Source organism: Bos taurus, chromosome 21 (assembly GCF_002263795.3).
Source record: "Bos taurus isolate L1 Dominette 01449 registration number 42190680 breed Hereford chromosome 21, ARS-UCD2.0, whole genome shotgun sequence".
Taxonomy (NCBI): domain Eukaryota; kingdom Metazoa; phylum Chordata; class Mammalia; order Artiodactyla; family Bovidae; genus Bos; species Bos taurus.
The window spans coordinates 61,245,377-61,272,820 of record NC_037348.1 but is presented as its reverse complement, the minus strand read 5'-3'; the positions used below and the strand labels follow the sequence as shown (position 1 = coordinate 61,272,820).

At 40.7% G+C, this 27,444-nt stretch overlaps 2 protein-coding genes across 10 annotated transcripts in view; one reads left to right on the top strand and one right to left on the bottom strand.

Annotated features, from left to right (window-relative positions):
• Window positions 1–1,604: 1,604 nt before the first annotated feature.
• Window positions 1,605–24,330, bottom strand: GSKIP (GSK3B interacting protein). 3 transcript variants are annotated; one of them, XM_059879176.1, is made up of 4 exons: window positions 23,564–23,589; window positions 13,605–13,759; window positions 8,185–8,443; window positions 1,605–3,496 (listed from the first exon to the last, which is right to left on the bottom strand). In XM_059879176.1, the coding sequence occupies exons 3-4, from the start codon at window positions 8,440–8,442 to the stop codon at window positions 3,335–3,337; spliced, it is 420 nt and encodes a 139-aa protein (XP_059735159.1). In that variant the 5' UTR covers window position 8,443; window positions 13,605–13,759; window positions 23,564–23,589; the 3' UTR covers window positions 1,605–3,334. The 3 variants fall into 3 exon arrangements, with proteins under 3 accessions (XP_059735159.1, XP_005222300.1, NP_001071524.1); XM_005222243.5 differs by lacking the exons at window positions 13,605–13,759; window positions 23,564–23,589 and adding an exon at window positions 24,237–24,330; NM_001078056.1 differs by lacking the exon at window positions 13,605–13,759 and having other exon boundaries at window positions 1,611–3,496; window positions 23,564–23,586.
• ATG2B (autophagy related 2B) overlaps window positions 23,791–27,444 on the top strand; it is an 81,474-nt gene continuing 77,820 nt past the window's right edge. For 5 of the 7 annotated variants that reach the window (XM_024981791.2, XM_024981790.2, XM_005222200.5 and 2 more), the window contains exon 1: window positions 23,791–24,399. In XM_024981791.2, coding sequence (XP_024837559.1) covers window positions 24,238–24,399 — 162 coding nt within the window. In that variant the 5' untranslated portion in view covers window positions 23,791–24,237. The remainder of the gene's footprint in view (window positions 24,400–27,444) is intronic. The other 2 variants (NM_001206753.1, XM_024981792.2) reach the window with 2 other exon arrangements.

The window sequence follows — 27,444 nt, the reverse complement described above, 5'->3', positions numbered from 1 at the left end:
TACATTATGGTAACAGGTAAATGAGCTAGTGCCATAGTTACAAGGGGATGCCTTCCAGAGAATTGTATAGCATATTGGTAGGTTAGGAAAGGAGATACTATTGATCAATTCTATTATGCCAGTTATCTTTTACTATTATTCCTTTTAAAAAATATATTTTTAGTTTTTAAGTATAGTTGATTTACTGTACAATCTTGTTAGTTTTAGGTGTATAGCAGTGATCCAGTTACATACATAGATTATTACAAGATACTGAGTGTAGTTCCCTGTTCCTTTCCTCTTCAAAATTAGCTTTCACACAACCACAAAGTTCCGGGGATGCTTTTATTGACATACTGTATGGGGATGATTGACGGAGTCAGAAGACCTGGGTTCTAACCTTCCTTTCCTGCTCACAGGTAGGCTGCTGAGCAAGTGCCACAATCTGTCCAAGTTTCAGTGGAACATGTCATACACAAATGAAGGGGTAGAAGGCAGAATTCTGAAGTTAAAGTGGCACATATCAGAATCTCCGTGTTTTCCTATCCTGTTCCCCTGTAACAATCGGACTGCGTATTTTGTGGTTTTTGAACACTGGGGGAGAGAACAGTGCAGCGTTGTGTCGGAAGACGCGAATGAAGGCTCAGAACTCCGGTAACTGCTGCTGAGCTGTGTGGGATGTGTAAAGATTGATTCTGGACCTGGAGGAAAGGTGGGAAGAGTTATCATGGGAAATGAGGTGTGTGCATTCTCTTCACAAACATACTGCCTCTTCAAGGATCCTGGGAGCAGGTTCAACTCAGCACAACTTGTGCTTTTGCTAGAAAGCAGAGTTCTTCAGCTGGTTTGGACACCATCGTCTGTTGCATTTCCCCTCTCTAATTAGTATACTTAAGGTAACGTAGAATATATGCAAAAGAAAGTGAAAATAACCTATCTTACCGCCTAGTGATTACTATGTTAACTGCAGAATATTTTTTATTCCATTTTTGTTACGTATACAATTATTTTCAAATATTTCTAAAAGCTTATTTTTTTCCTGTAGTATAACTTTCCCCAATTTTTAATGGCTGCATATTTTTCCATCAAGAGGATCTGATATAGCTTAACCACTTTTATAGAGACTTCTCAATTTTTCATTAGTGAAAATGACATCCTTGTTGTATATATTCTGCTGAATCATGTCCCTGTTCTAGCCTGTGAGGCTATTACCAGCATGTAATTTATAAGCTTTGTAAAGGCTCTATTACCAGTATCTTCCAGAAAGGTTTCACCAACATAGCCTCCATGAGAAGGTAACTGTGTGTCCTTCACTAAATCTTTATTGATATAATTTAAACTTGACACATTATTAAATTATTAGATAAAATGACTCAAATAGCTAAAACCTATTTTCCTTTCCTGAGTTACTGGTTTGATTGAATGTCTTTCAAGTGGCTACTGGACATTTGTATATTTTCCTGAGTTGATCATATATTATTTGCCCCTTATTCTTTCTTTTCTTTATTGATTTATAATAGTTACTTATCTGGAGGTTCTTTTTCTTTTGGAAGTGAAATTAAGGCTTAATTTATCTGGTTAAAGTCTTTAAAAAACCTAAATAAAATGAAGGATTTAATAACTAGTGGAGGTTTTAATATCTGTAGTTTTATTAATGTCTTCTCTCTCTGTTGCTCTTTCATAGTAATAATCACTTCACAATGAAATGGAACATCAAATTCAAAAATGGAAGCTCTTGGAATCAAATATTTATCACAAAATGAACACTTTCAACTTTAAACATACAATCACTTTTCTCCATACTTAACTCAAAATTAGTAAACAGAATTTTATTCAAACTGTACAAATACCCTTTACATTTAGCCTGAGATTAAGCATGAGAAAGTTCAAGCTGAAGTTAGACTTCATTACCCAAACACTTAAGCATGTGAAAATAAAGCTGAGGATGAATATTCATTTGTCAAACATAATTTAAGCATTCCAATGAACTCTGACAATGAATAATGACCCAAACCAAACTTTAAACTTGCTCTGGTCTACATGATCTTCAAGAGTCTAAAATACTATTGTTTAATAATGATTTATAAAAGTCTTCAAATGACAAATTATGAAGGTATGTCCAGATGCAGAATTTTAGTTCAACATTTGTATAGCTGCTGCTTTGACTAGTATTAAAAAAACAACTTCCCAATTCTTAATATTCAACATGTACTTGAAAAGATGTAGCAGCATGGTATAGTTTATTATAAATATTAGTACCTGTAATAAAATATAAAATACAGAGTCTCCCTTTTTCAAATAGTAAGTCTCTGAATGCTTCATTCATCCTTTGGTTTCAAACCTATACAGTGCGTTCATGTGACATTGTAGATTTTGCATCGAGACAGAACACTGTACATCTGTTGGGAAGGAGGGGTGCTGTGGGAATACCAAAGCACTACATCATAGAAAGTAAATGCTGAAGCAAAAATACTTTCTGAATATATACTGTACATCATGTAAACAAACATTCATAATAAGAATCAACACAGGCCAAAATATCATTTTCTAGGAAATCAGAATCTCCTTTCTTTTAAATCACACACGCTGAAGATGCTTTTTGTTAGGAAGAGAATGGAGCCTGTTCCTGTATTTGTTTATGTGCTTAAATATCTTGGAAACAAGTAATTGTTACATTCATTTGCTAACGGTTTGTCCTCTTCGTTGGCTGGCTGTTGCAAACAAGGAATACAGTACTATTTCAGTACTTGTTTTTCATGTAAATACTAGCTACGTAATATATAATGAACTCATTTTTATCAGTCCATATTAATAATATAAATAGATTCAATGAAGCAGTGAATTTAAAAATTTGTGCCAGGGAAACTAGTTGATAATTTGTTTCCAATAAGGCTAGTAGCAAGATAATTACTACAAAGTTAGTCTGAGCTAGTAGTAAACCCCTGATTTAGCGAGCTGAATCAAAGTCTGAAGTTAGATCATTTTATTTCCTCTATTACTGTGCAAATCTAGAATTTCCTAGGTAAGAGAGAGCGCTGGCAGCCTCAAAGTCCTGTAATAAGCTAATGAAATACTGCTTAGGTTTCTGAAATGCAGAGATACTATATGAAGAAATCTGAATGTCTTAATGACGGTGTCACAGCAGTGACCTTAGGATTTCTATTTCCTAAATGAATCAGAAACTAAGAAAGACAATTCATTGATCAATCATCAATCAAAAGCCTACATGTGAAGCAAAAAAAAATAAGATACAAAATCAAAGATGCATTTTCTGCTATGACCATATGCAGCAGTTTCAAGCTGTATGTCAACCTTGTGTACCAGCAGCAGCCCCCTCTAACAGGAAAAAGCTTAGTCATGACTGTCCCTCTCTTTTCAAAGCTTCGAGTCTTTGAAGAAGCGCATTTCCAAATGCTTCTCGGTACGCAGGGCTGAGCGTATCCAACAGGGAGTAGACTGTTTCGTGGTAGGGAGTCTGTAAATGATCGTCCACCTGGTCGAAAGCATACCCTACCACCTATGAGAAAAATGCAACAGTGAATTAAATAATCAGATTTCATCTTGGTACAGAAAGCAAAAAAAACACAAGTTTTTACATGAGTCGTTCTCTAATGACATTATGCATTTCTCAATCAATAGTCAGAATACACATATTTTAAATATCCATTCAACCTATAATATTTAAGCAATTTATAACATAAGGAACATCACCAGCAAAATGCTCTACCATTTTTTTCCTCAAAAATTAAAAGGTTTGATTTACCCACTCTTGATCCTGAAAATCATGAGAAACGCTGGTCTGGAAGAAGCACAAGCTGGAATCAAGATTGCCGGGAGAAATATCAATAACCTCAGATATGCAGATGACTCCACCCTTATGACTGACAAGGTCATTTATGAGAAGGCATTTATGACTAAAATGCCTCTTGATGAAGGTGAAAGAGGAGAGTGAAAAAACTGGCTTAAAGCTCAACATTCAGAAAACTAAAATCATGGCATCTGGTCCCATCACTTCATAGGAAATAGATGGGGAAACAGTGTCAGACTTCATTTTTTGGGCTCCAAAATCACTGCAGATGGTGACTGCAGCTATGAAATTAAAAGACGCTTACTCCTTGGAAGGAAAGTTATGACCAACCTGCTGCTGCTGCTGCTGCTAAGTCGCTGCAATCCTGTCCGACTCTGTGTGACCCCATAGACGGCAGCCCACCAGGCTGCCCCGTCCCTGGGATTCTCCAGGCAAGAACACTGGAGTGGCTTGCCATTTCCTTCTCTAGTGCATGAAAGTGAAAAGTGAAAGTGAAGTCGCTCAGTCATGTCTGACTCTTAGCGACCCCATGGACTGCAGCCTACCAGGCTCCTCTGTCCATGGGATTTTCCAGGCAAGAGTACTGGAGTGGGGTGCCATTGCCTGCTGCCAAGTCGCTTCAGTTGTGTCCAACTCTGTGCGACCCCATGGACTGCAGCCTACCAGGCTTCTCTGTCCATGGGATTCTCCAGGCAAGAACACTGGAGTGGGTTGCCATTTCCTTCTCCAATGCATGAAAGTGGAAAGTGAAAGTGAAGTCACTCAGTCGTGTCTGACTCTTAGCGACCCCATGGATTGCAGCCTACCAGGCTTCTCTGTCCATGGGATTCTCCAGGCAAGAACACTGGAGTGGGTTGCCATTTCCTTCTCTACTGCATGAAAGTGGAAAGTGGAAGTGAAGTCACTCAGTCGTGTCTGACTCTTAGCGACCCAATGGACTGCAGCCTACCAGGCTCCTCCATCCATGGGATTTTCCAGGCAACAGTACTGGAGTGGGGTGCCATTGCCTTCTCAGATAGCACATTAAAAAGCAGAGACATTACTTTGCCAACCAAGGTCCGTCTAGTCAAGGTTATGGTTTTTCCAGTGGTCATGTATGGATGTGAGAGTTGGACTATAAAGAAAGCTGAGCGCCAAATTGATGCTTCTGAACTGTGGTGTTGGAGAAGACTCTTGAGAGTCCCTTGGACTGCAAGGAGATACAACCAGTCCATTCTAAAGGAAATCAATCCTGGGTGTTTATTGGAAGGACTGATGCTAAAGCTGAAAATCCAATACTTTGGCCACCTCATGCGAAGAGTTGACTCATTGGAAAAGACTCTGATGCTGGGAGGGATTGGGGGCAGAGGAGAAGGGGATGACAGAGGATGAGATGGCTGGATGGCATCACCAACTCGATGGACATGAGTTTGAATGAACTCCAGGAGTTGGTAATGGACAGGGAGGCCTGGTGTGCTGCGATTCATGGGGTCACAAAGAGTTGGACGCGACTGAGTGACTGAACTGAACTGAACTGATCCTGAAAATACGGAAAGAGTTGAAAAAGCTATACAAAAACAGTATTTCATTTTCATAGTCTAAAACATGTTTCTACATAATTCTACATATACTGAGGGCCTTTTATAAAAGCACTATAATAATTATATTTACTATAATTAATAATTATAATACCATGGGGCTTTTTTATTCTTATTAAAAAAAATTATTTATGTATGACTGTACTGAGTCTTCACTGCTGTAAGTGTGTTTTCTCCAGCTGCAGTCAGCAGTGGCTACTCTCCAGTTGCAGTAAGCAGGCTTCTCATTGCGGTGGCTTCTCTTGTTGCAGAGCACACGCTCTAGGGCTCCTGGGCTCCAGTAGTTGGAGCACACTGTTTCAATAGTTGTGGGACATGGGCTTAGTTGTCCCATGGCATAAGGAATCCTGTTGGATGAGGGATGGAACCTGTGTCCCCTGCATTGGCAAGTGGACTGGACCATGAGGGAAGTCCCTATTAGTTCATACTTTTATCATTATTTATGTGATTTGGGCTTTTTTTTAAAATAAAGAATTCTAAAATTTACTTACAGTTTTAATTCTGGTTTATAATTAGTTATCTGAAATGCCACTTTCATGTTACTAATACATGACTTATCTGCTCAATTCTGTGAGATAAAAGGCAATGCTATCCTGTGTGTGTGTTTTTCCTGTTTGTTTTTTCCTTTAAACACAGCTAAAGCTTTTTTTCCAACAAGATTATAAGACCTATACCCTGGTTCACCAGCACAGTGTAGGGCAAAATCAACATCGGATTTGCTGACTTCACTAAAGCCTGTGAATTCCTCATACAAACTCTAAATTTTTATGACATCTACTCAAGCCATAGGAGATGGATGTTTATGCTAGAAACAGAAGCAGTGCTGTTGTTTCTAATGAAAAGCAGAGGCAGACACCTAAGGAAGATGAACTGCACCACTGTGAACCCGTGCACACTCTGTCTCAGTCCAGTCTACAGCGTACTATGATTTTGTTTGTTCCTCTCTTATGCCTGGTATCTGTGGTCTTCCTGGGAACAGGGATCATGTCTTATTTACATGGTTTGATGTCTAATTTCCGACACAGGATAGTTACTCAATAAATGTCAACTGAATCAGACAGAAAAAAATAAATATTTGAGTACCTACATGCCAGGTTTTATAACTGACCCAGATCTTTGTGCAAACTTTATTCACATAACATCCCCCAAATCTTTTTTCAGTTTTTGTTTTAAATCTCCAAGTTACAGATAAAGAAGCAGGGACTCAGGCTGACTGACTCACCCAAGGTCACTAATTCACAAAGATTTCTAACTGTCAATAAAACCTTTCCTACCTTACCAGAATGAAACAGTGTCAGAGAAAATGAATTTACCTAGGGTTATTTATTTCTACTTTTGCTTTGCCTATTTCTATTTAAGGTCCACTTCTAAACACTGCAAGTTTGGGGTACAAATTTAGGGATTTAGGAAGGGAAGCATAAAGATTAGTTAATTCCAGGATTATTCTCAAAGCCAAGATGCAGTTGTGTGGGAAATGAGAGTAGTTACAACTCGGCTTTCAACGTAAGTGAGCCTCCACCAGGGGACACACAGAACATGTGACTCACACACATCTTAGGGAAACCGAATCCAGTGAAATAAAAGAGATGCTCACATGCTTGTTTAATGTATCACATGACATTCTTACTTGCTTAAACCATGTGCTCTACTACTTCATGATCCTGTGCAACTTTGGGAGAACTACTCTTAATGGATTTAGAAACAGAAAAGTCAGAGATTTCTGACCAAGCTCGAAGGCTATTTGTTTATTTAGGATGTGCTGTGTGACTTGCAGGATCTTAGCTCCTGACCAGAGGCTGAATTTAGCTATGAAATCACTGAGTCCTAACCACAGGACTGTGTGGGGAATTCCCAAGGTTAATTAGTAAAGTTAAATAGACATTAGTATTGGAGGAGGAAATGGCAACCCACTCCAGTGTTCTTCCCTAGAGAATCCCAGGGACGGCGGGGCCTGGTGGCCTGCCGTCTATGGGGTCGCCGAATCGGACACGACTGAAGCGACTTAGCAGCAGCAGCAGCAACATTAAACTAGACATTTCTAATGTTCATTCCTTTGTTCCACAGGTTAAAATTAAAAAAAAAATTTTAATAAAAAGTTATTCTCAGGTAGTGCTTTCTATTATTCTAAAGTCAGGATTCTGGTTTAAAGGATGCAGAGAGGTCATTCTGCCTAGAAAAGCTTACATGTAATAAATGGAAATTTATTCTTGGAAATTTGGAGGCAGAGCATTCTGCTGTGACTTAATTCTGATCTAACAGCTAGTGAATGGCTGAGTCAAGTATGATCTATCTATTTCTCTATGCATGGCTGAGCAGCTTGTGTGATCTTACTTCCCTGACCAGGGATCAAATCCGAGCCCCCAGCAGTGAAAGGGTGGAGTCCTAACCACTGGACCACCAGGGAATTCCTTCTAGTATGTTGTTTTAGTAGAAGAGATATTTATAGGAGGTGGAAAAAGATTCAACACAATGACTGAAAAATTCATCCAGTGCAGAGAATGCATAATTCTGGTAGACATGCTTAGCAAGAGATAAGAAATCTGTTTATTCGGGGGAAGACAATTATAACAAAATACTCAGAATCAAATCTGTTCCCCCCTCCCCCCCCAAAAAAATCTACTCTTATGTTGACTGAAAGACTTCAGAATTAATAAAAAAATTCCTAGGGGGGGAGAAAAAAAACTCTCTTAAAAAAAAAAAAAATCTTGGAAACTACTGGGTGTCAAGTTCTCACCTAAAACTCTTTCTCATTCCCTGATTCCCGAACCTTTTGGATCAAGTGGTAAAGATTTTTTTTTTCTAAAGGGAAAAGGAACTTACCCTGAGCCCTGCTTCAGTGAGCTCCAGGCAGTATCTGTTCCTTTCTCTTGTTTCCACATTGATATAGGCCACATCGTCTGCACAGCGCAGGGTTTTTGAGACAAACATGGTGTTAACAGCAAAGAGAACATCATTTACAACTGCTTCGGCTTCCAGCCTCATGTCTTTCATATCAGTTCCTTCAAAGCCATTAAGCTCAGCTTCTTCTTCAAATCCTGACACGCCGCTCAGTTCCATGGGATTACAGTCTGTTTCCATTCTGCAGAAAACGGGGTATGAAACAGGCTTATAAAAAGATATTCACACGTTAATGTTTGATTAAAAAGCAGTTGTGCCTTGCAACTGCCATTTATTAGAAAACATCATAATGAGCTAACAATTTTTAGGAAAAATATTGCCTAAAACCATTTTCAGTAGTTTTTCATAGCACAACTACAGATACTTATAGGTTAAAAAAAAAAATCTTCTCCACTTCTTCCCAAAAGGTTAACCCCATATTGGTAAGAATTCAGAATATTAATTTTTAGCTATTTCAAACAATGCCAGTGTAAAAATCTTAGTACCTATTTTTATGAATGTGAAGGATGTTTAGAACTGGACTGCTTTTAGCTATTTCAAACAATGCCAATGTAAAAATCTTAGTACCTATTTCTTTATAAATGTGAAGGATGTTTAGAACTGGATTGCTGAGTCAAAGTACATGCTCATTTTAACCTTCGATAGATACTGCTGATTCACCTTCAAAAAAGGCTGCATGATTGATACTCCACCAACAGAGTACGAGGGACTGAGTTCTTTTTCACGGCACCCTTTCTGACTCTTTTTAATATTTGCCAGTATGAGAGACAAAGAATGATGTCTCATTGTTTGAATATGCATTTCCTTGATTAAACAACTTTTGGGGTATTTATAAGATTTTATTTAAAGTTATTTTTTATGGTATATTTTTAGTTCCAAGATCATATAGCTGTGAAAAAACAAAACAAAACAGAAATGGTAATGAACTAAAGTTGCCTTAAGTCAGAGCTTAAGTCTTTACCTACTACAGGACACTCAATAGTTCCTTTTGTGACTTCTGGATTTGGGGTTTTGCCTAAGAAGCAACCTGCCCCATTCCATGATTATATTTTAAAGCCCTCTAAATCATCATCTTCTGAATTCTCATTCTCTATCTCTATAGTTAACTCTCTGATTGGTCTGGAATTTATTCTGTATAGCTTTATTTTCCAAGTGGATAGCCTACTGTCCCAACACCACTTATTGAATAACTACTTTTTTTTTTTTTTTTTTACTGTTTGCTTGAATTGGCTCGTATATTATACTTTCAAAAATATTATTTCCTGTGTTAATTTGATCCAATATTATTGCCAGTCTGCTTCTGCCTCTCTCTTCTGTGACTAGTGGAACAGTTGAGGACTGTTAAAAATTAGAAATATATGAATAAGTGAATGTGAAACTGCTTTGGAATGTAAAAACAGCTTTTCAGAATAAGATATAATTTCTTTTTACCAGTAGACTTTATGAAAGTAAATTAAGATTTTATTTTTCTATATGGATTAAGCATCAACTGTCCTAACTGTCGGACGACTCTTCAACTTGCTATGAACATTTACTTGTACTGTTTTTCTATTACTTTACAAATTCCATCCCTTTTCCTAAAGTTACCAACTTGTGCTCTACTTGTGTAGTGTTCAAAATTAGTGGTTCTCAACTGTGGCAGAAACCCCATCTCAGAGAAAACTGAACCAAAACCTCTGGGAGGTATTTCTGGGTATTTTTTCAGAGTTTCTGGGTGATTCTACTGTCAGGCCAATGCTCTGAATTATTAGCAAACCTCTTAAGGGACTAGAGTTTCTAAAACTGCAGGTTATTTGCATATTATAAAAGTCAAAACTATTTGCTAAAGACCGTTTATGATAAACTATATGAAGCTATTTCAAAAAACTACTTAGCAAATGCACAAATAATATAATCCTTCAACTCTATTTCAAGTAATGATATGTTGTAACTGGCCCTTTATCTTGTTTCCCACAACACTTGACAGAATTAGTCACTAACAATACAATTATAAACTTATCAATTATTGCTAGAGGAATTTGTCAGATAACTGAAATCTCACATTGACTTACTACATATGAAAGTGAAAATATTTGATTTTCTAAAAATCTCTCCCTTCTCTAGAAATAATCATTATATTCCTTAATATTTTACTTGGCTTTACGTATAAGAAATGAGCCCATTTTTTTCCCCCCACAAAGTCCGGTTTGAAGATTTTGAAACATGCCTGTCTACTATAAATCTCTCAATATCCTGAATGCCAGACATCTTTATTTTGCTCAAGCAATCAAGTATCTCAATTACAGATGTCAGAAATAATAACTTACATGAAAAAGATGTTTACATGAGAAAGCTTGACAACAACCAAGCTTTTAAAGAGTCTAATTCATCGCAACTAGGACCACGAGGACACGGAAAGCTGAAGACTCCAGTACTAGAATGTAAGAAATCCTCACAGGCCAGTAAAGCAGGTCATCAAACTGTTGTGGAGTAATTAGCACCAAGGGGGCAAAAAAAGAGAAAGACACCTTTCCCAAGACTGTAACTTAGATGTTTCTCTGAAATGCTTCTGAATGATGCATAAAAGAGCAGACATATCCAGAACTTTCGATGATACATATAAATCAATAGATTTTCATACTGAAGCATTATATAAGTTAATAACATTTTAAGCTATCATTATTTTAAGGTATTATTACAATTATCTTTTGTTGGTTATGACAAGCTTTTGATTATTCATCAATATCATTTCCCCTTCCAAATAGTACCCAGATTTTCCAAGTGGAATTATAATACCTCCCCTTCTCCTACTGAGTAGAGTCACCAAGAAATTTGAGCAAGATTGACCCCAATCCCATTTGAAGACTGTCCTGAACTTAACACACAGAAATCTTCCCAGTCACTTTCATGCAGAATAGTTGGCAGCACCCGGGCCCGGCTGCTCCTGGTACGCACCCCAAGACAAGGGAAATCTGAGGATGATGCTGACAATGGGGAGAGAACAGAGGCAAGAGATGCACAGAGAAATGAAGCCAGAGCCCTGGATGCTGCCCAGTCTTCGCACTTTTCAGTTTGTGCAGCCAATAAATTCCTGTTACTTTACTGGCAACTGAAAGCACACTGAATTAGGCGCCTCCCCCAAATGAAAAGCACTCATAACCCAGCACTTCATCAGCTTTACAAAGAGGTTTAAAAAAAAAACCCCAAAAACAGCCCTGGGCTTCCCTGGTAGCTCAGTGGTAAAGCATCAGCCTGCCAATGCAAGAGACTGGGGTTTGATCCCTGATCCGGGAAGACCCCACAAGCCACGGAGCAACTATGCTCGTGTGCCACGAGTACCGAGCCTGTGCTCTAGAGCCCAGGAGCCACAGCTACTGAGTCCACGCACCTCAACTACTGAAGCCTGTGTGCATAGAGCCCGTGCTGCACAGTGAAGCCACCACAATGAGAAACCCATGCACCGCAACTAGAGAGAAGCCACTGTTGGCCACAACTAAAGAAAGCCTGCTCGGCAACGACGACCCAGCACAGCCAATAAATAAAATTTTTAAAATATTTTTTAAAAAAGGAACCCTGATATTTTTGTGCCTGTTATGTAGAAAGTGCTTAGTGAAAGCTTTGTAGAATGTGAGTATCAACATGTATATTAGTTTCCTATTGCTGCTGTAACAAATTACCACAAACTTAGTGACTTAAAATACAAATTGTCCTTGGATTCTGGAAGTGTGAAATCTAAAATCAAAGTGTTAGCAGGGCTGCAGTCTTTCTGGAGCCTTCGGGGGAGAATCTGTTTCCTTGCCTTTCTAGCTTCTAGAAGCCACCTGCATTTCTTGGCTTATGGTCCCTTCCTCCACTTTCAGAGCACATCACTTCAGTCTCTGGTCCTGTGGTCATATCTCCATTTTCTCCTGTACTCCCTTTTATATTGGGCCCAGCTGAACATCCAGCATATTTCCCCAGCCGAGGCTTAGGGTTGGTGCTGCTGCTGCTGCTGCTAAGTCGCTTCAGTCCTGTCCAACTCTGTGCGACCCCATAGATGGCAGCCCACCAGGCTCTGTTCTTGGGATTCTCCAGGCAACAACACTGGAGTGGGTTGCCATTTCCTTCTCCAATGCATGAGAGTGAAAAGTGAAAGTGAAGTCGCTTAGTCCTGTCCGACTCTTAGCGACCCAAAGGACTGTAGCCTACCAGGCTCCTCTGTCCATGGGATTTCCCAGGCAAGAGTACTGGAGTGGGTTGCCATTGCCTTTTCCGAGGCTTAGGGTTAAGGAACTACAAAGTTCCTCTTGTCACAGCAAGTAATAAGTCACAGTTTCCGGGGACTAGGACGTGGACATCTTTGGGGAGGGGGGGTCGTCATTAACCTGCCTATCATTGTCCATATCCTATAAGCAGGGAAAGGAGTATACAGGTAGGCAAAGAATCTTCCTTTTCTGACTTTCCTTTTTGGAACAGTCGTAAGTTACTTTCAAAAGGAGTACCTGTCCAGTCCACTGCCTTCTTTGGGAAGGTTCCTTACTCACAGGTTTCATGACCTGTATTCTGTTAACTCCAGCACCATAATCACAGAGAAACATACTGGGGATGCCTGTTTTACTTAAGGGCAACATTTTGAGGCTTGTAAGGGGTTTATGAATTGTCCTGAATCAGGAGCTCTGTTCAATCATCTGATTTGGACGGTGACTGGCTCATCCAACCAGATCCTCTCTAGAGTGAACAGAGAGCCAAAAAGCATGAACTCAGTGTGTGATGACAGGAGCCATGGAAGCGCAGCAGGGAGCCTTATGGATGGGGCACTAGAGAAGAAGTTTCTACATTTTGATTATGCATCCCAGTAACTAAAAGTATTTTGAGCAGGTACCTCATTATATGTATTTTTATTTATATTTACTACTACAATTAGCCTATCAAAACATAGAAATATGGATTTAAAGAGAAGGTAAAAAGTTTCACATTTCATATTTACATATGAAAATTTCAAAAATTTCATATTTTTACCTTCTCTTTAAATTCATATTTCTATGTTTTGAGTTCTTTACCTGTGCTGTCCAACATAGTAGCTACCAGGCATATATGGCTTCTACTCACTTGAAGTCTTGCTAGAGTGACTGAGGAACTGAATTTCAAATTTTATTTAATTTTCATTCATTTAAATTTAAAAAGCCAGTGGCTACTATATCAGGTAGCACAGGACTAGACCTCTGTGAATACTTGTGGATAACATAATGAATTTGTTGTTGTTCAGTTGCTAAGTCCTGTCTGACTCTGTGACCCCATGGAATGCAGCATGCCAGGCTCCTCTGTCCACTATGTCCCAGAGTTTGCTCAGATTCATGTCCATTAAGTCAGTGATGCCATCCAACCATCTCATCCTCTGTCGTCCCCTTCTCCTTCTGCCTTCAGTCTTTCCCAGCACCAGGGTCTTTTCCAATGAGTCGGCTCTTCACATCAGATGGCCAAAGTATTGGAGCTTCAGCTTCAGTATCAGTCCTTCCAATGACTATTCAGGGTTGATTTCCTTTAGGATTGACATTGTTGAAAAAAATCAATAGACATAAGGTACTAAATTCAGCTTATTTTATATATGAGTAGCAAAATTCGGAAACAAGCATGTTAGAAAATCTATCTTAGCTATTCTATGGAGGGAAATTAAGCACCAGTGTTTCAAATGGTAAAAACTAATGAATTACTTCTAGTTTTTAATTCTTGTCAATTTAGACTCTATGTATCCAGCATTTTTCTAAGCCTTAGAAGATTAATTATGTTCACTGATAGTTTACAGCCTCATTTGGGATATATGACAAGCACATCAAATATGTACACAAATATTAATGCCATATACATGCAACATAATTATAACATAAGAAATGTATAATTAGAGAACACAATGACATGCCTTGGTTCTACTACAAACTTACCACTAAACATGTATAAACTTGGGCTGGCCATACAACCTCAAAGGGTTCATGGTGTTCTTGTTTATAGAACAAGGGGGAATGAACAGGAAATTCTTGACTGTTTTTGAGAGCTCTGACATTCCATGATTTACTACATAATTGTTAGTTACTATGGAGCTTGACTCATGAAAGAGGTCAGTCAAAACTGGGCTTGAATGGGCACAGATAAAGAGATATTAATAGGCAGAGAAGACTTGAGAGTTGTGAGGGATTCTTCAGAGGGAACAATGCATAAGCAAAATCCAGGGAGTGCCAGGAACTGTAAGGAGACTAACTTAGGTAGTCTACAACAAGGAAAATGCTAAGGGAATAGTAAATGTGAATGGCCCAATTTGAGAGGGAGCTAATGCCTAAAACAACAGAATTTGATTTTTATATAATTGGCTGTTTTAAGCTCTTGACAACGCGAAGAGTGGTGTCTTTAAAGTAGGTTTCCTATAAGCAACAAATAGTTTGGTCTTGCTTTTTCAAACTGATAACTCTACTTTTAATTGGACTGTTTAGACCATTTATGTTTAGTATTACTATGATTGATGCGGTTACTATCTCTTTTGCTGTTCTCTATCTGTCCCACCTGTACCTTATTTCCTTTTCTTATTTTTCTACTTTTGAACTGATCACTTTTTAGGATTCTATTTTAAACCTATTGATGGCTTTTAACTTTTGAATGTTTTTGGTGGTTGCTTTAGAGTTTACAGTATACATCTTTAACTTATAATATCTTCAACTGTTCTTTTATTTAGAATTAACTTCTTAGTTGCTATTTTTTTTTTTAATTTATTTTTATCTGTGCTTATTTTTTACTCTCTTTTCCTCTTTGTGTTTCACTTTGAACAGTTTCTATTGCCATGTATTCACATTCTTTTCTTTTTTTTTTTTGCAGTATCTAATCTCTTCTACTTGGGTCCTTTTTAAAAAACACAATTTCCATGTCTCTTCTTAATTTGTTCAATCTTTTCTCTATTTTTTGAATATATGGAATAATTGTAATAAATGTTTTAATGTCATGGATATTTCTGGGTTAGTTTCAACTGATAGTTTTTCTAGTTGCTATGGGTTGTATACTGCTCTTTACACGCATTTTTTGACTGGATGCCAGACTTCACGGATTTTACCTTGTATTTGCTGGATATATTTTTTTATTCCTATATATATTATTGAGCATTGCTCTGGGATGCAGTTATCTGTGAAAAGCTTGATCCTTTCAGGTTCTGCTTTTAGGCTTTTTAAAGCAGCAGCAAAACTGATTTAGTCTCTGGTTAATTTTTTCCCCACTGTGGTGGTAAAACCTTTTTGGGTACTCTACCTGATGGTCTATGAATTATGACATTTTTTTTCATTCTGGGTGAGAGGAACTGGAACTATTGCTGGTCCTGTTTGAACTGTGAAAATTCCTCTAATTCTTTTGGGTAGCTTCTTCACACCTAGTTGTTGATCAGTGTGTTTAGCTGCAGACTGGAAGGGATCCTCTGTACATATCCATGGCACTCACTAAGAAGCTCTCTACCATCTAATACTCTTTCCCAGCTGCCTGGCCTTCCTGGACTCCTAGCTTCATATCTTCAATTCAAGTAGACCCCTGGGTTCTACCTGGGCTTCTCCTCCCAAGGCCATGCTTAGACATTCTCTCCAGGCATCACTGTCCTTTGCTGCTTAACGTCCAAAATCTTAAGACCATTGTTTCACATTATTTCTGCTCACTGTTTTGATTCAGGTGGAAGCGTAAATCTGGTCCCTGTCACTTTATCTTAGCCAGATGTAGAATCCTATTACCCAGTTTTGAGCTAATTTTGCAATCTTTTTTTAAAAATTTTATTTATTTGGCTGTACTGGGTTTTAGGTATGGCATGCAAACCCTAATTGTGGCATGTGGGATCTAGTTCCCTGACCAGGGATTGAACCCAGGCCCCCTGCATCAGGAGCTCGGAATCTTAGCCACTTCCAGGGAAGCCCCTGCAGTCTTATTTCATCAGTTCTTTCATTGATTTTCGTCTCTCTTATATGACTTTGAATCAACTTTACCATATTGTTTGTTGTTTCATCAATGAGTTAATTACATTTTTGACACATGCTTACTATATATTTGTATAAGACCCATACTATTTTACTTAAAAAACTGTATTTTAACACTGCTTTAAGACTTTTTAATCCTTCCAAATTCAGCTCTGACACATGTATTTTAGGATTCTCTATCTGATCTTAAGGTGGAGTTAACCACTATATCCTGCTTCCTTTCTGTACATATCATACTTCATGGCAAATGGAGGTCTGTGGTATGACTATCATGAGCACAGTGTCTGGCATAAAGCAGGTCTTCAATGAATACTTTCTGGATGAATAAACCAAAGAAAAAGTACTTTCTGCTTTTCAAGCTATAGTACTTAAGTTAGCTCCATGACACTGGGCAAAAAGCTACAGGATAAACATGGTAGACACTTCTGGAAATATGTATCACTGTTAAAGTAACAATATTATGAAGTTTGATGCAAAATTGCCTAAATTTTAAAGCAAATGGCAGTTTCAAGCCATGTCCTCTTTAGGTTGGGCTTCCCTGGTGGCTCAGGGTAATGAATTCGCCTGCCAATGGAGGAGACACGGGTCAATCCCTGGGTCAGGAAGATCCCCTGGAGAAGGTAGTGGCAACCTTCTTCAGGATTCTTGCCTGAGAAATTCCATGGATAGAGGAGCTTGGCAGGCTACAGTCCATGGGATTGCAAACAGTCAGAAAGATTTAGCAACTAAACAATAACAACAAAGCTAGTTTAACCTTTATTTTCCATAACACATAACATTTAATGTTTTCAAGAGCTCTGAGATGTTTATTTTGAAATTAAAAAATTTAAATCAGTATCACTTGCAGCATTACTAACGCACAGTACTTGTAATTTAGATAAAAACGGCTTATTTTTCCATTTATACACTCATTTATAAAATTACTCTGCACCCTACTTTCAACAAAGACGCACATACACAACCTAGTCATAATAAAAATCAAGCCGAGTGCTTCAGCTGATTAAGGAAGAAGGTGAGGGTAAAGAAATACATAGTGTTCATTTGAGAAGTTTTTTTTTCTCTCGAGATTTAATTTAATTAGGCAGCTCATGAATCAGGCAGAATTCCATCTGGCAACGAGAAGTACACTCCTGGAGAAGTTTTTTTAAACTGTAAATAAGCAACCAAACTATAACCCCATAAACAACCTTTCCTTCAAAACCAGAAACTAAATGAGATTTCTAAGAAAAGACTAAAAAATGAATGCGTAACCACCAAAACCAAGATAACACTGGGAACTAGCTTTTTGTTTTTATATAACCCTCTAGGTTATATAGAGGATTGGTACTATATTTAGTATAAGGTACATTCTAACTAAAAGAGATTTATATCTAAAGAGATAGAGAAATAGAAAACCTCTTTGTTTTCCATTTAAAATCTGGCTGTCTACCAGACTCTGGGCAATAGTCTGTTGCCAGCACCTTCAAAAATTGGAATACCTTACAGGCATTTTAATCTGGTACATTGCATCACCTTGCATAAAGTTTCCAAATGATTCCTTATAACATCATACATAAATTATTTAGGAACCAGCTCTTACTTCATCCGTTGGTATAATTTGGGGGCTGTGTTAGCAGTTTGGGGAGAACTCATGAAACTAGTTATCAAGATATCTAAAACCAAGATATCAAGATCACAAAGTTCTTTATTCTCCACTTCTTAATTCAGTGGACTTTGTTTCATCTCAAATTTACAGCATCAAAGAGCCAGCAACAGACTGTAGATTTTTCCTTGATGGCAAAAGAACGGGCCTAGAAAGAGTCATACATACAGCATAATCAAAGAACAGAGCCAGAAGGATTTCAAGGCAGTGTACAGACATGAAACTTACATTTTGAAAGAAAGTTTGATTTTCCAGTTGCCATTACAACAGTCAGCTGAGGGCTAGAATGTAATATCTTAATCATGATCACAGTTGACCCTTGAACAACACAGGTTTGAATCGCACATGTCTACTTATGTGCAGATTTATTTTCAATAATAAATACCACAGTACTACATAATCTGTGCTAAGTGAACTGGTGAATGTGCATTGTATATTTAGAGAACTGATTTAAGTTATGGGTGAATTTTGAATTTTGGGAGGGTTGGTGTTCCTAACCACAGTGTTGCTCAACGGTCAACTGTACTTTTATTTGTCTCACACGTCACAGTCTGGAAAAATCCTCTTGTGAACAAGAAGTGGCCACATGGTGTGATGTTTAAAGGGCTCTTCTGAACAGACTGATCAGGGCTGGAATCTCAGCCCTGTCACTTGTTCGGAGACTTGGGGAAAGATCTTAATCACTCTAGTCACACATTCCTCCTCCCTAAAATGAAGCCAAAAGGAGCAACTACCTTAAAGGGATCCTGACAGAGCTAAATAAGTGACTATGCGGAAAGCGCTTGGCATGGTACTGGGCACAGTAAGCAAGAAATATTATCTGTTAACTATTATACATTAAAAATAAAAGTACTTACATATCTTTAAAGAAGAAAGATTGACCTTTTTAAAAAAATAAAAATATTTATTTGGCTGCGCAGGTTCTAGTCGCAGCATGTGGGATCGAGTTCTCTGACCAGGACCATACCTGGGCCCTCCACACTGGGAGCTTGGAGTCTTAGCTACTGGACCACCAGTGATGTCCCAAGGCTGACCTTTGACCTAAGCTCTTTGACTCCAAGTTCAGGGCTCCTTGGGCTTCCCTGGTAGCTCATTCGGTAAAGAATCTGCCTGCATCAGTGTCTCTCTGTGGGAGAGGGAGAGGGTGGGAAGATTTGGGAGAATGACATTGAAACATGTAAAATATCATATAAGAAACGAGTTGCCAGTCCAGGTTCGATACACGATACTGGATGCTTGGGGCTAGTGCACTGGGACGACCCAGAGGGATGGTATGGGGAGGGAGGAGGGCGGAGGGTTCAGGATGGGGAACACATGTATACCTGTGGCGGATTCATTTTGATATTTGGCAAAACTAATACAATTATGTAAAGTTTAAAAATAAAAAAATTAAAAAAAAAAAAAGAATCTGCCTGCAGTGCAGGAGATCTGGGTTCAATCCCTACGTTGGGAAGATCCCCTGGAGAAGGGAATGGCAACCCGCTCCAGTATTCTTGCCTGGAGAATTCTACGGAGCCTGATCACAAAAGACTCGGACACGATTGATGGACTATCATTTCCACTTTCAGGGCTCTTTATAGTATGTGAAGTGGCTATGGCTTTGGCCTCTTGTGGCTCTGAGAAGCATGTGACATGGAACACTACCATCTTACTCCTGTCACCGCAGGCGCAAGTCTTAAAAGGCCAAAATCATCTCAGCTTTTATTTTACATGTTAACATGGATTCCTTGCAAGGATGATTTTTTTGTCATAACCATTCAGCCTCTGGTATGTAGCCTCTGACCTGTCATTACAATGTTTGGTTGCTAATTACTTTCATCACCCTCACTTAATTAATGATTAACTGTTAGCATTTTGTGATAGTTCTTTGTCTTTGATAAAACATAAAACGCTGTTAGGATGAGTTTGTACCCTATTTGAGCTAGAGGTAGAATTAACGACAGATCTTGAACCTTAATAATTTATGCTGAATTTCTCCTAGGAAGCATAAAACGGACCCAGCAACACACTTAACACTCTTAAGACAGTATGTTTGTTTTTACAAAATCTCCCAGTTTTTATTTTCCTTTTCTGATATTTGAAATTTCACACATTCTGTGGACAGTCTGAATGTAATTCTATATTCCAAAAAGAAATCAATTATTTAACATTTCAACTTGAAAAAGTAAACTCTGTCCATTCATCAAAAGTCTGGTTCAAACCTCCCCAAATCTTGACTCCCTGTCAGGCGGGCTCCTGCACTTTCATATTATTTTGTTTACTCTGCTTTTATGGGAAGCATTAGAATTATTCATAAGTACAGTTTTTTATCTTTCAAATATATCCAGAATCCAACTGTTTTTTTCCCATCTTCACTTCTACAGCTCTCACCCAAGCCACTGTCACTTCTGCTGGGAAGTGAAAGTCTCTCAGTCGTGTCCAACTCCTTGCGACCCCATGGACTTATACAGACCATGGAATTCTCCAGGCCAGAATACTGGAGTGGGCAGCCGTTCCCTTCTCCAGGGGATCTTCCCAACCCTGGGATAGAACCCAGGTCTCCTTCATTGCAGGCAGATTCTTTACCAGCTGAGCCACAAGGGATGCCCTCAATCATTGCAATATCTTTCAAACTGGTCTTGCTTTTTCATCTGTGGGCCTCTTACCTCCATATAAGTCTATTCTCAACACAGCAGCCAGCATGATCTGCGAAGACTTTAGCCAGGTTATGGCACTTCTTTCCTCAAATCCATTCACTGACTGAGTAAAAAGGCAAAGTCCTTATAGAGACTGCCCCCTCACCCCCAAGCCTCCAGCTTCTCTTTCCTTCACTACCTCCCGATGTTCCTTGAGCTCGCTAAGCATCTCTTGCCATAGGGCCTTGCACGCTATTCCCCCTGCCCAGAAAACTCTTCCCGGCATCACCCACCTTGCTCCCCAGCTTTCTCTAAGTCTCTGCCAAAATGTCACCTATTAAACAAGAGAGGCCTTCCCTTACTCCCTATATAAAAGTGGCAAACCTATCTCCTCTCCTTTATATTATTTTTTTCTATAGCGTTTACTACTGCATATATTTGTTGTTTGCTTCCCCCTCCTTCAATAAAATGTAAGCACTCCACGAGGGCAGGGACTTAATCTGGTCAATGCTGTACCCCCCAGCACCTAGAACAATCCCTGGCACACAGTAGGCAATCGATAAATATTTACTGAATAGAGGAATGACCCCTTCACTACAGATCATAGCTCCCTGAATTCCTCTGTACCTTTTTCACATCACCGATTGTGAAGACTTTCACTCAGTGGACCCTGAACAAACATTTAAAACTAAAGAACAAAAGAACTGAAGTTACCAAGAAAAGAATGCGTGGGACAAATCTACAGAGAATGCGGGGGACTAGAATCCCAGCACCTACACACACTGGAAAGCACAATGGTTCTCAAATGAAAAGATGGTTGTGGAAGGGGAACCAGAGCTTTCCCCACCTGCCAACATTTCTGGGCTCCATTAGTATTTCTAAGGCAATTGTGAAAGTTATCCTGTCTGCCTGCAGTGCGGGAGACCCACGTTCAATCCCTGGGTTGGGAAGATCCTCTGGAGAAGGAAATGGCAACCCAATCCAGTACTTTTGCCTGGAAAATTCCACGGACTGAGGAGCCTGGTAGGCTACAGTCCATGGGGTCGCAAAGAGTTGGACAAGACTGAGCAACTTCACTTTCACTTTCAAGGCAATTGTGAAAGTTATCCATGTGTAAATAAAATCTTAAACCAGTATTCTTAATTCACTAATCTTTTTTTTTTCCTTTCCACAGTTGGTATTTATTAATGAAACCAGGATCCTTTTAACTCAGACAGGACAAATCAACAAAGTGATGGCAAATTTACAATCATTTACTAAAGCTTACTTGAAGCAGGCCTTGAGGCAACCATCCCAGCTTTTAAGCTCTCTTCTAATGAAGTGATAGATTCTGAAATACCAAATAATTTAAGCAAAACCAGGCCTCTAAGAGAATTTATAACTTATTAAACTTTTTACACTCTGAAAACTAGAACCTCTTAGTGACAATCCCACAAGACTTTCCAGTAAGTTTATACAATTAGTTTCCTCTGACAGGTTATAAGACAAACATCCAGTTTGCTTGAGTTTTTAAGATATTTATTTATCTGGCTGCATTGGGTCTTAGTTGCCACACGTGGGACCTTAGCTTCCTGACCAGGGATTGAACCCAGGCCTCCTGCACCCGGAGCAAGGAATCTTAGTCACTGAACCACCAGGGATGCCCCCAGACTGCTTGAGTTTTAAAAGGATATTTCATTTACCCCACCTGAATAACCAATAAAGACATAACTTGGCAAAGGGAAAGAAGGGTTTAATTTACTATTCTTGATTAAACTGCATGTATCAAGCCTGGTTTCTTAATTCATATTCATTTTTACATGCTCATCTTACTTCCTCCAGTTCTTCCTTGAGTCTGTGCTCGTGACCACACATTTTTCCTTGTTATTCCTGATTTAAATCAAAATAATGGGTATCTTCCCATTATTTTGGCTCAGTGGTCAAGAACCCACCTGCCAACGCGGGTTCGATCTCTGGGTCGGGAAGATCTGGAGGAGATGGCAACCCACTCTACTATTCTTACCTGGAGAATCCCATGGACAGGGAAGCCTGGCGTGCTGCAGTCCATGGGGTAGCAAGAGAGAGGGACGGGAGCGACTAAACAACAACAATCGGGACCCTACGGAAATCGTTTAAGCATCCTAACAATCTCTGGAGATAAGATATTACTAACACGCTTAAGAAGAGGGCGTCAGAGCATGAGAAGTGGATGGCATCACCGATGCAATGGACATGAACTTGGGCAAACTTCGGGAGATGGTGAGGGACAAGGAGGCCTGGCGTGCTGCAGTCCATGGGGTCGCAAAGAGCCGGACGCGACTGAACAACAACATGCTTAAAGGTGGCAAGGACTCAGACAGGGCGGCCGGTGGCCGGCTCAAGGAGCTTCCTGAACAAACGCCGGGCTAACAGGCGCCGGGCACAGGGTTCTAACCCGGGACACCTGGCTTTCGGGCCACCGAATACCGACCGACACACGCAGGCCTCCTCTGGGTGGACCAAGTTGGGAGCCGGCTCCGCCTCTGCAGGAGTTGCCTCCTAAAAGGCAGAAACACGATTGCGCAGACTGCCAGACCAGCACACGTACTTTTGCCCAGGTCTCCGCGGGGTCGGAAGGCTTTGGCATGGATCCGAGAAAGCGGTTCTGCCCACAAACGCCTCGGAAACTCAAGTTTTGGGGTGAGGGATGAATAAAGCGCTTTGGAAGCTGCAAGCCACCAGATAAGACGGTAGAGAACAGGAAGCTTCGGAAAACAATACCTGGACGAGGCGGGCAACGAATAACTTGCTGACAACGGACACCGGTCAATAACTGGGGGTAGGGTTGGGGGGGGCAGGGATGCTCCCGAGAGGCTGCAGCCCTTCCCCGGGGAACCGGAGGCGCCCCGAGCGCCCGTTTCCTGCGTCCAAGTCTAAGGTGAGCGGGAACGGCCCAGGCCAGAGCCGTCCTCAGAGCCCCCTCAGCCCGGGCACAGGACCCCCTTCTGCAAGCCGTCCCCTCACGGCCTGGTCCTCCGCGCTGCGTCCCCCTCAGAAGGCCCTCGGCTCATCCCCGAAGCCCTCCCACTCGGTCGGCCGGTCGCCAGACGCCCGCCGCCGGCCCCAAGCCCGCTCACCTGCGCGCCCCAAGTCCTTCGTCTCCTCCCTCCCCCGGCGTCTGGAACCGACCCGCGGCCCCGCCCCCTGCCCTCCCAGCCCTCACCCCGCCCCCTCGGAGCCGGAACTGCTCCCTTCCGGGCCCTTTTCCCCGCCTCCCTGGCCCCCCAGTGTGGCGTCACTTCCGCCTGTGCCCGGCGGCGCGCCGGCTGTCCGGGTCTCGCGCACGCGCCGCGCCGGGAGCGTCACAGAGCCGGGAGCGCGCGCCCCGCGGATGACAACAAATTCGTCGTGCGGGCGCTGTGGAGGTGTCCACCTCACTGTGGCCTTAGGCCCTGCCGTCTCCCCGCGTGCTCTCTTGTACCCTTCTCTACTGCCGCCAAGGACCCTCCTCGGAAAACCCCCCGGGCTTGGGACTAACGGGGACTCCTCCGCGACTTGTCCCCCCCAGGCCTAACGCGAGCGGCGCCGCACAGGCGATGGGGTCGCCCTGAGGGACGCTCGGAGCCGAACGGGCATGGAGGGGCCTCCCCGGGCTTAGGCTTCGCCGAGGCCTGGGCAGGCCGGCCCCGGGATCCGAGGCGCCGCCACCAACGCCGCCGCTGCCCCCGGCGCGGCCTGGAGCCGGAGCCTGGCCGGAGCCCCCAGGCCGGAGCCGCCCGCTGCCCTGCCAGCCCAGCTGCCAGCCCTCACCATGCCTTGGCCGTTTTCGGAGTCCATCAAGAAGAGGGCCTGTCGGTACCTCCTGCAGAGGTACCTGGGCCACTTCCTGCAGGAGAAGCTGAGCCTGGAGCAGCTCAGCCTGGACCTGTACCAGGGCACCGGGTCCCTCGCTCAGGTCCCCTTGGACAAATGGGTAAGAGGTGCTGGCGGCCAGCCGGGGTGGAGGGAGGGGGACACAGTCTCCTCCTCAGGGCGATCTGAACCAGTGTCATCGAGGACGTGTGACGTTCCGTCCCTCCCTGGGTGTTGTTTGGCTCCAGGTAGGGTAGGACTCCGAGAAATGTGTTAACAAGTGTCGTTCAGTCCGTTTCTAGCAAGTTTGCCCTTCCAAATCACGTGTTCCAGAAACTCAGCAGAGGTAATGGAGTCCACACTGCGGCAATCAGTGGAATCCGTGATTTGGGATGGGGGGTCTGTGAAGCTGGCTGAAAGGAGTCCGTGGAAGGAAGTGACCCGTGCTCTGCTGCCCCTTTAGGGTAGGAGGGCTCTTGGGGTTGTGTGCGGACAAGTAGTATTTCGTGGGATGACACTCCCCAGAAAGACCGAGGGTGGGGAGGACCTGTGGGGATGTCAGAATGCCTGGGGTATTCCTTTATTTATTTGGGGTTGGTCGCTTTCACCCCACGGCCTCAGTCCAGCGTCTGGCATTTAGAAGAAAGTTAGGTCTCCTTTGCCGGTTTGTTTGCTTTGGATCCTGTAAAGGCCAATCGCACGATGGTCGTGTGGCCCTAATAGGGATGCTTGGTTGTGCTTGTTTGCTTCACTGTGACAGATCGTAAAAGTGGGTGTTGCAAAAGCGCTGAAGCTGCACTCTTGTGTTCTGCTTGCCATCCAGAGGTTGTGAATTGACTCATATTAACAGGTGCTTCATGTATCGTTGTTCCTGCATCCGTGTGCTCAGCGCATAGTATTTTACTTCATGTATATTTCAGCTTTGAGTTTGGCAAGAATGAAGGGGTTCTCCCAAGTTTCCAAACTCTTTATTTGTTCCCCTAGAGTTTGCTGCTCACAGTTTGAATCGGTTTTACTGTTCTGAAGTATCACTGTTCTGTTACTATTCTAAAACCTTTCCAACAGGGTTTACATTAAGGAAATCATCAATATAGGTGACTTTTCTGTGGTAATTGGGCAAAAGAAAAGGAAACTTTTTTTTTCTTTTAGTGTAAGTTGTGTAAAAAGCTCAAGTGTTTTGTCTTTTCCTTTTATTTAAAAGCATTTTAACAGAGTAATGACTTTCTTAGTCATAGAAACCCAAAAAACTCACATTATGGTAACACCTTATTATGACTGTTGAATGAATTTGTACTGTTATAAATAAGCATATAATTTTATCAGCAAGTGGATGACCTCAACTAGGGAGAGGACACACAGAAGAGTGGGAAGAATCCTGGCTTGAGTAACAGAAGGACCACGTCCTCCTCCCACCCTCCCAGGCCAGCCCATGCTGCCACAGTTATCATGGTGACAGTGGGTATAGTAATTCACCTGAGTTCAGTAAATATTAATGGAGTATCCTCTCCTCGCCAGGCACTGTGTCAGGGAACTCCATTGCTGTAATTCTTACCAAAAGATAGGGATTCTGATGAATATTTTAAAATTCATTGACCTGTAAGTCTGTCCTTTTGGTACAGTTATGACTAGGCTATCTTGAAGGAGAAGGTTGGACATTTATTAACAGTCTTGTTTAGGTCAAATGACTTTAGTGCATTATTTTTTAATTTTTAGTATTCATTTATTTATTGAAGTATAGTTGACTTACAGTGCTGTATGTATGCGTTATTCTTTAATGACTTTTCATGTTAACCCTGTAAGATGGGTATTCATATTTCCATTTTACAGATGGAAGTAAATAATATGCCTGAGATTATTATATCACACATATAGCGAGGGGAATAGTGAGAACTCAAGTCTAATTCCTAAGCCTACTATTTCTTCATTAATCACATGGCTTCAAGCCAAGGAAGGAGCAGTTAATATAATTGAGCATTTGTTTATTTCAGGCACTGTCTGGGCACTCTCATTTGTGAGGTTTTATTTAATCCTCATAGGAAAATCACAAGTGGTAATATTTGAATTTTGCAATTTGACTTCAGGATCATTGGAAAAATAACTTATGGTTGGACTTAATCCGAAGGTGATGTTTTATTCTGCTTCTTGAAGGTGAAGAATATGCCCAGCCAAAATGATAATGTCGAATAAAATATCCAGTACACACTGGCTGTTGCTGATTTCTTTAATTATCATGTGCTGTGTTCATGACTAAGATAAATCCTGGTGTGACATTTAGATATACCTATTTAAACTTCTGATTCCAAATTCATGTACTTCTGACATTTGATTTTAATGACTTTCATGATTGAAAAAAAAAGATACCTCACAGAGATTCGTAGATCCAAATGGGGGAATACTGTCACTGACAACGTTCTGAGGTTTCAATTCTCAACTGTCAGTTATGCACAAGATTGTGTTGAAATCACTTTTGACATTCCCTTCTTCCTTGATCTCAATCAATTATTCTTGCTAATTAGTTGGATGATGCTACGTTTATATATGTATATATTATAAACTTTAAAACCCCATTTTAAGAGCTTTGTTCAAAATACTTTAAATTTATTGAGATAATTTTTCATGTTTTCAAACCTTTGTAACCTGTCTAGATGATGACTTAAAAAATAGGGTTTTAATAGATATTTTTTCAGCTACAAAATCATATAACAGTGGAAACATTTCCAAATGTAAGTTTTAAAAATGTTCTCCATAGTAGAAATACCCTTTCAGAAGCTACTTTTCTCACTCATTAATGAAGTGGTATCTTTACTTTTAAATGACAGATTGTGGGCTGCCAGACTCACCCTCTGCAAATGGTCCACACTCTGTCTGTGGAGTGTGTTTCTCTCTAAATTACTTTTTACCTATCAAAAAAAAAAAGTTATGTTTGGTTTTTTGGAGTATAACTGCTATTGAAGTATAATGGCATATACTACTGATAGTCAAGTGTCATCACATAAAAGGTAAGTGTATTTAAAATTCTAATCTTTGTGAAGAGGAAAATTGCTTATTATCTTTAAAGTCAACTTCTAAATGTTTGATCATAAGAAAATCAGAAACTTACTGTCATTTTCTGTCTGTCACAGAGATTCTACTGTGTGAAGGTCTGTTTTTTTATGTAGACTGTATG

What these genes read in the sequence shown, in the direction of transcription:
- GSKIP (XM_005222243.5), bottom strand. Translation starts at nt 8,442, where the DNA reads ATGGAAACAGACTGTAATCCCATGGAACTGAGCGGCGTGTCAGGATTT. An exon ending in TCACTGAAGCAGGGCTCAGG is followed by an intron (nt 3,497 to 8,184) that starts GTAAGTTCCTTT and finishes TTTTTCTCATAG; the next exon opens with GTGGTAGGGTATGCTTTCGA.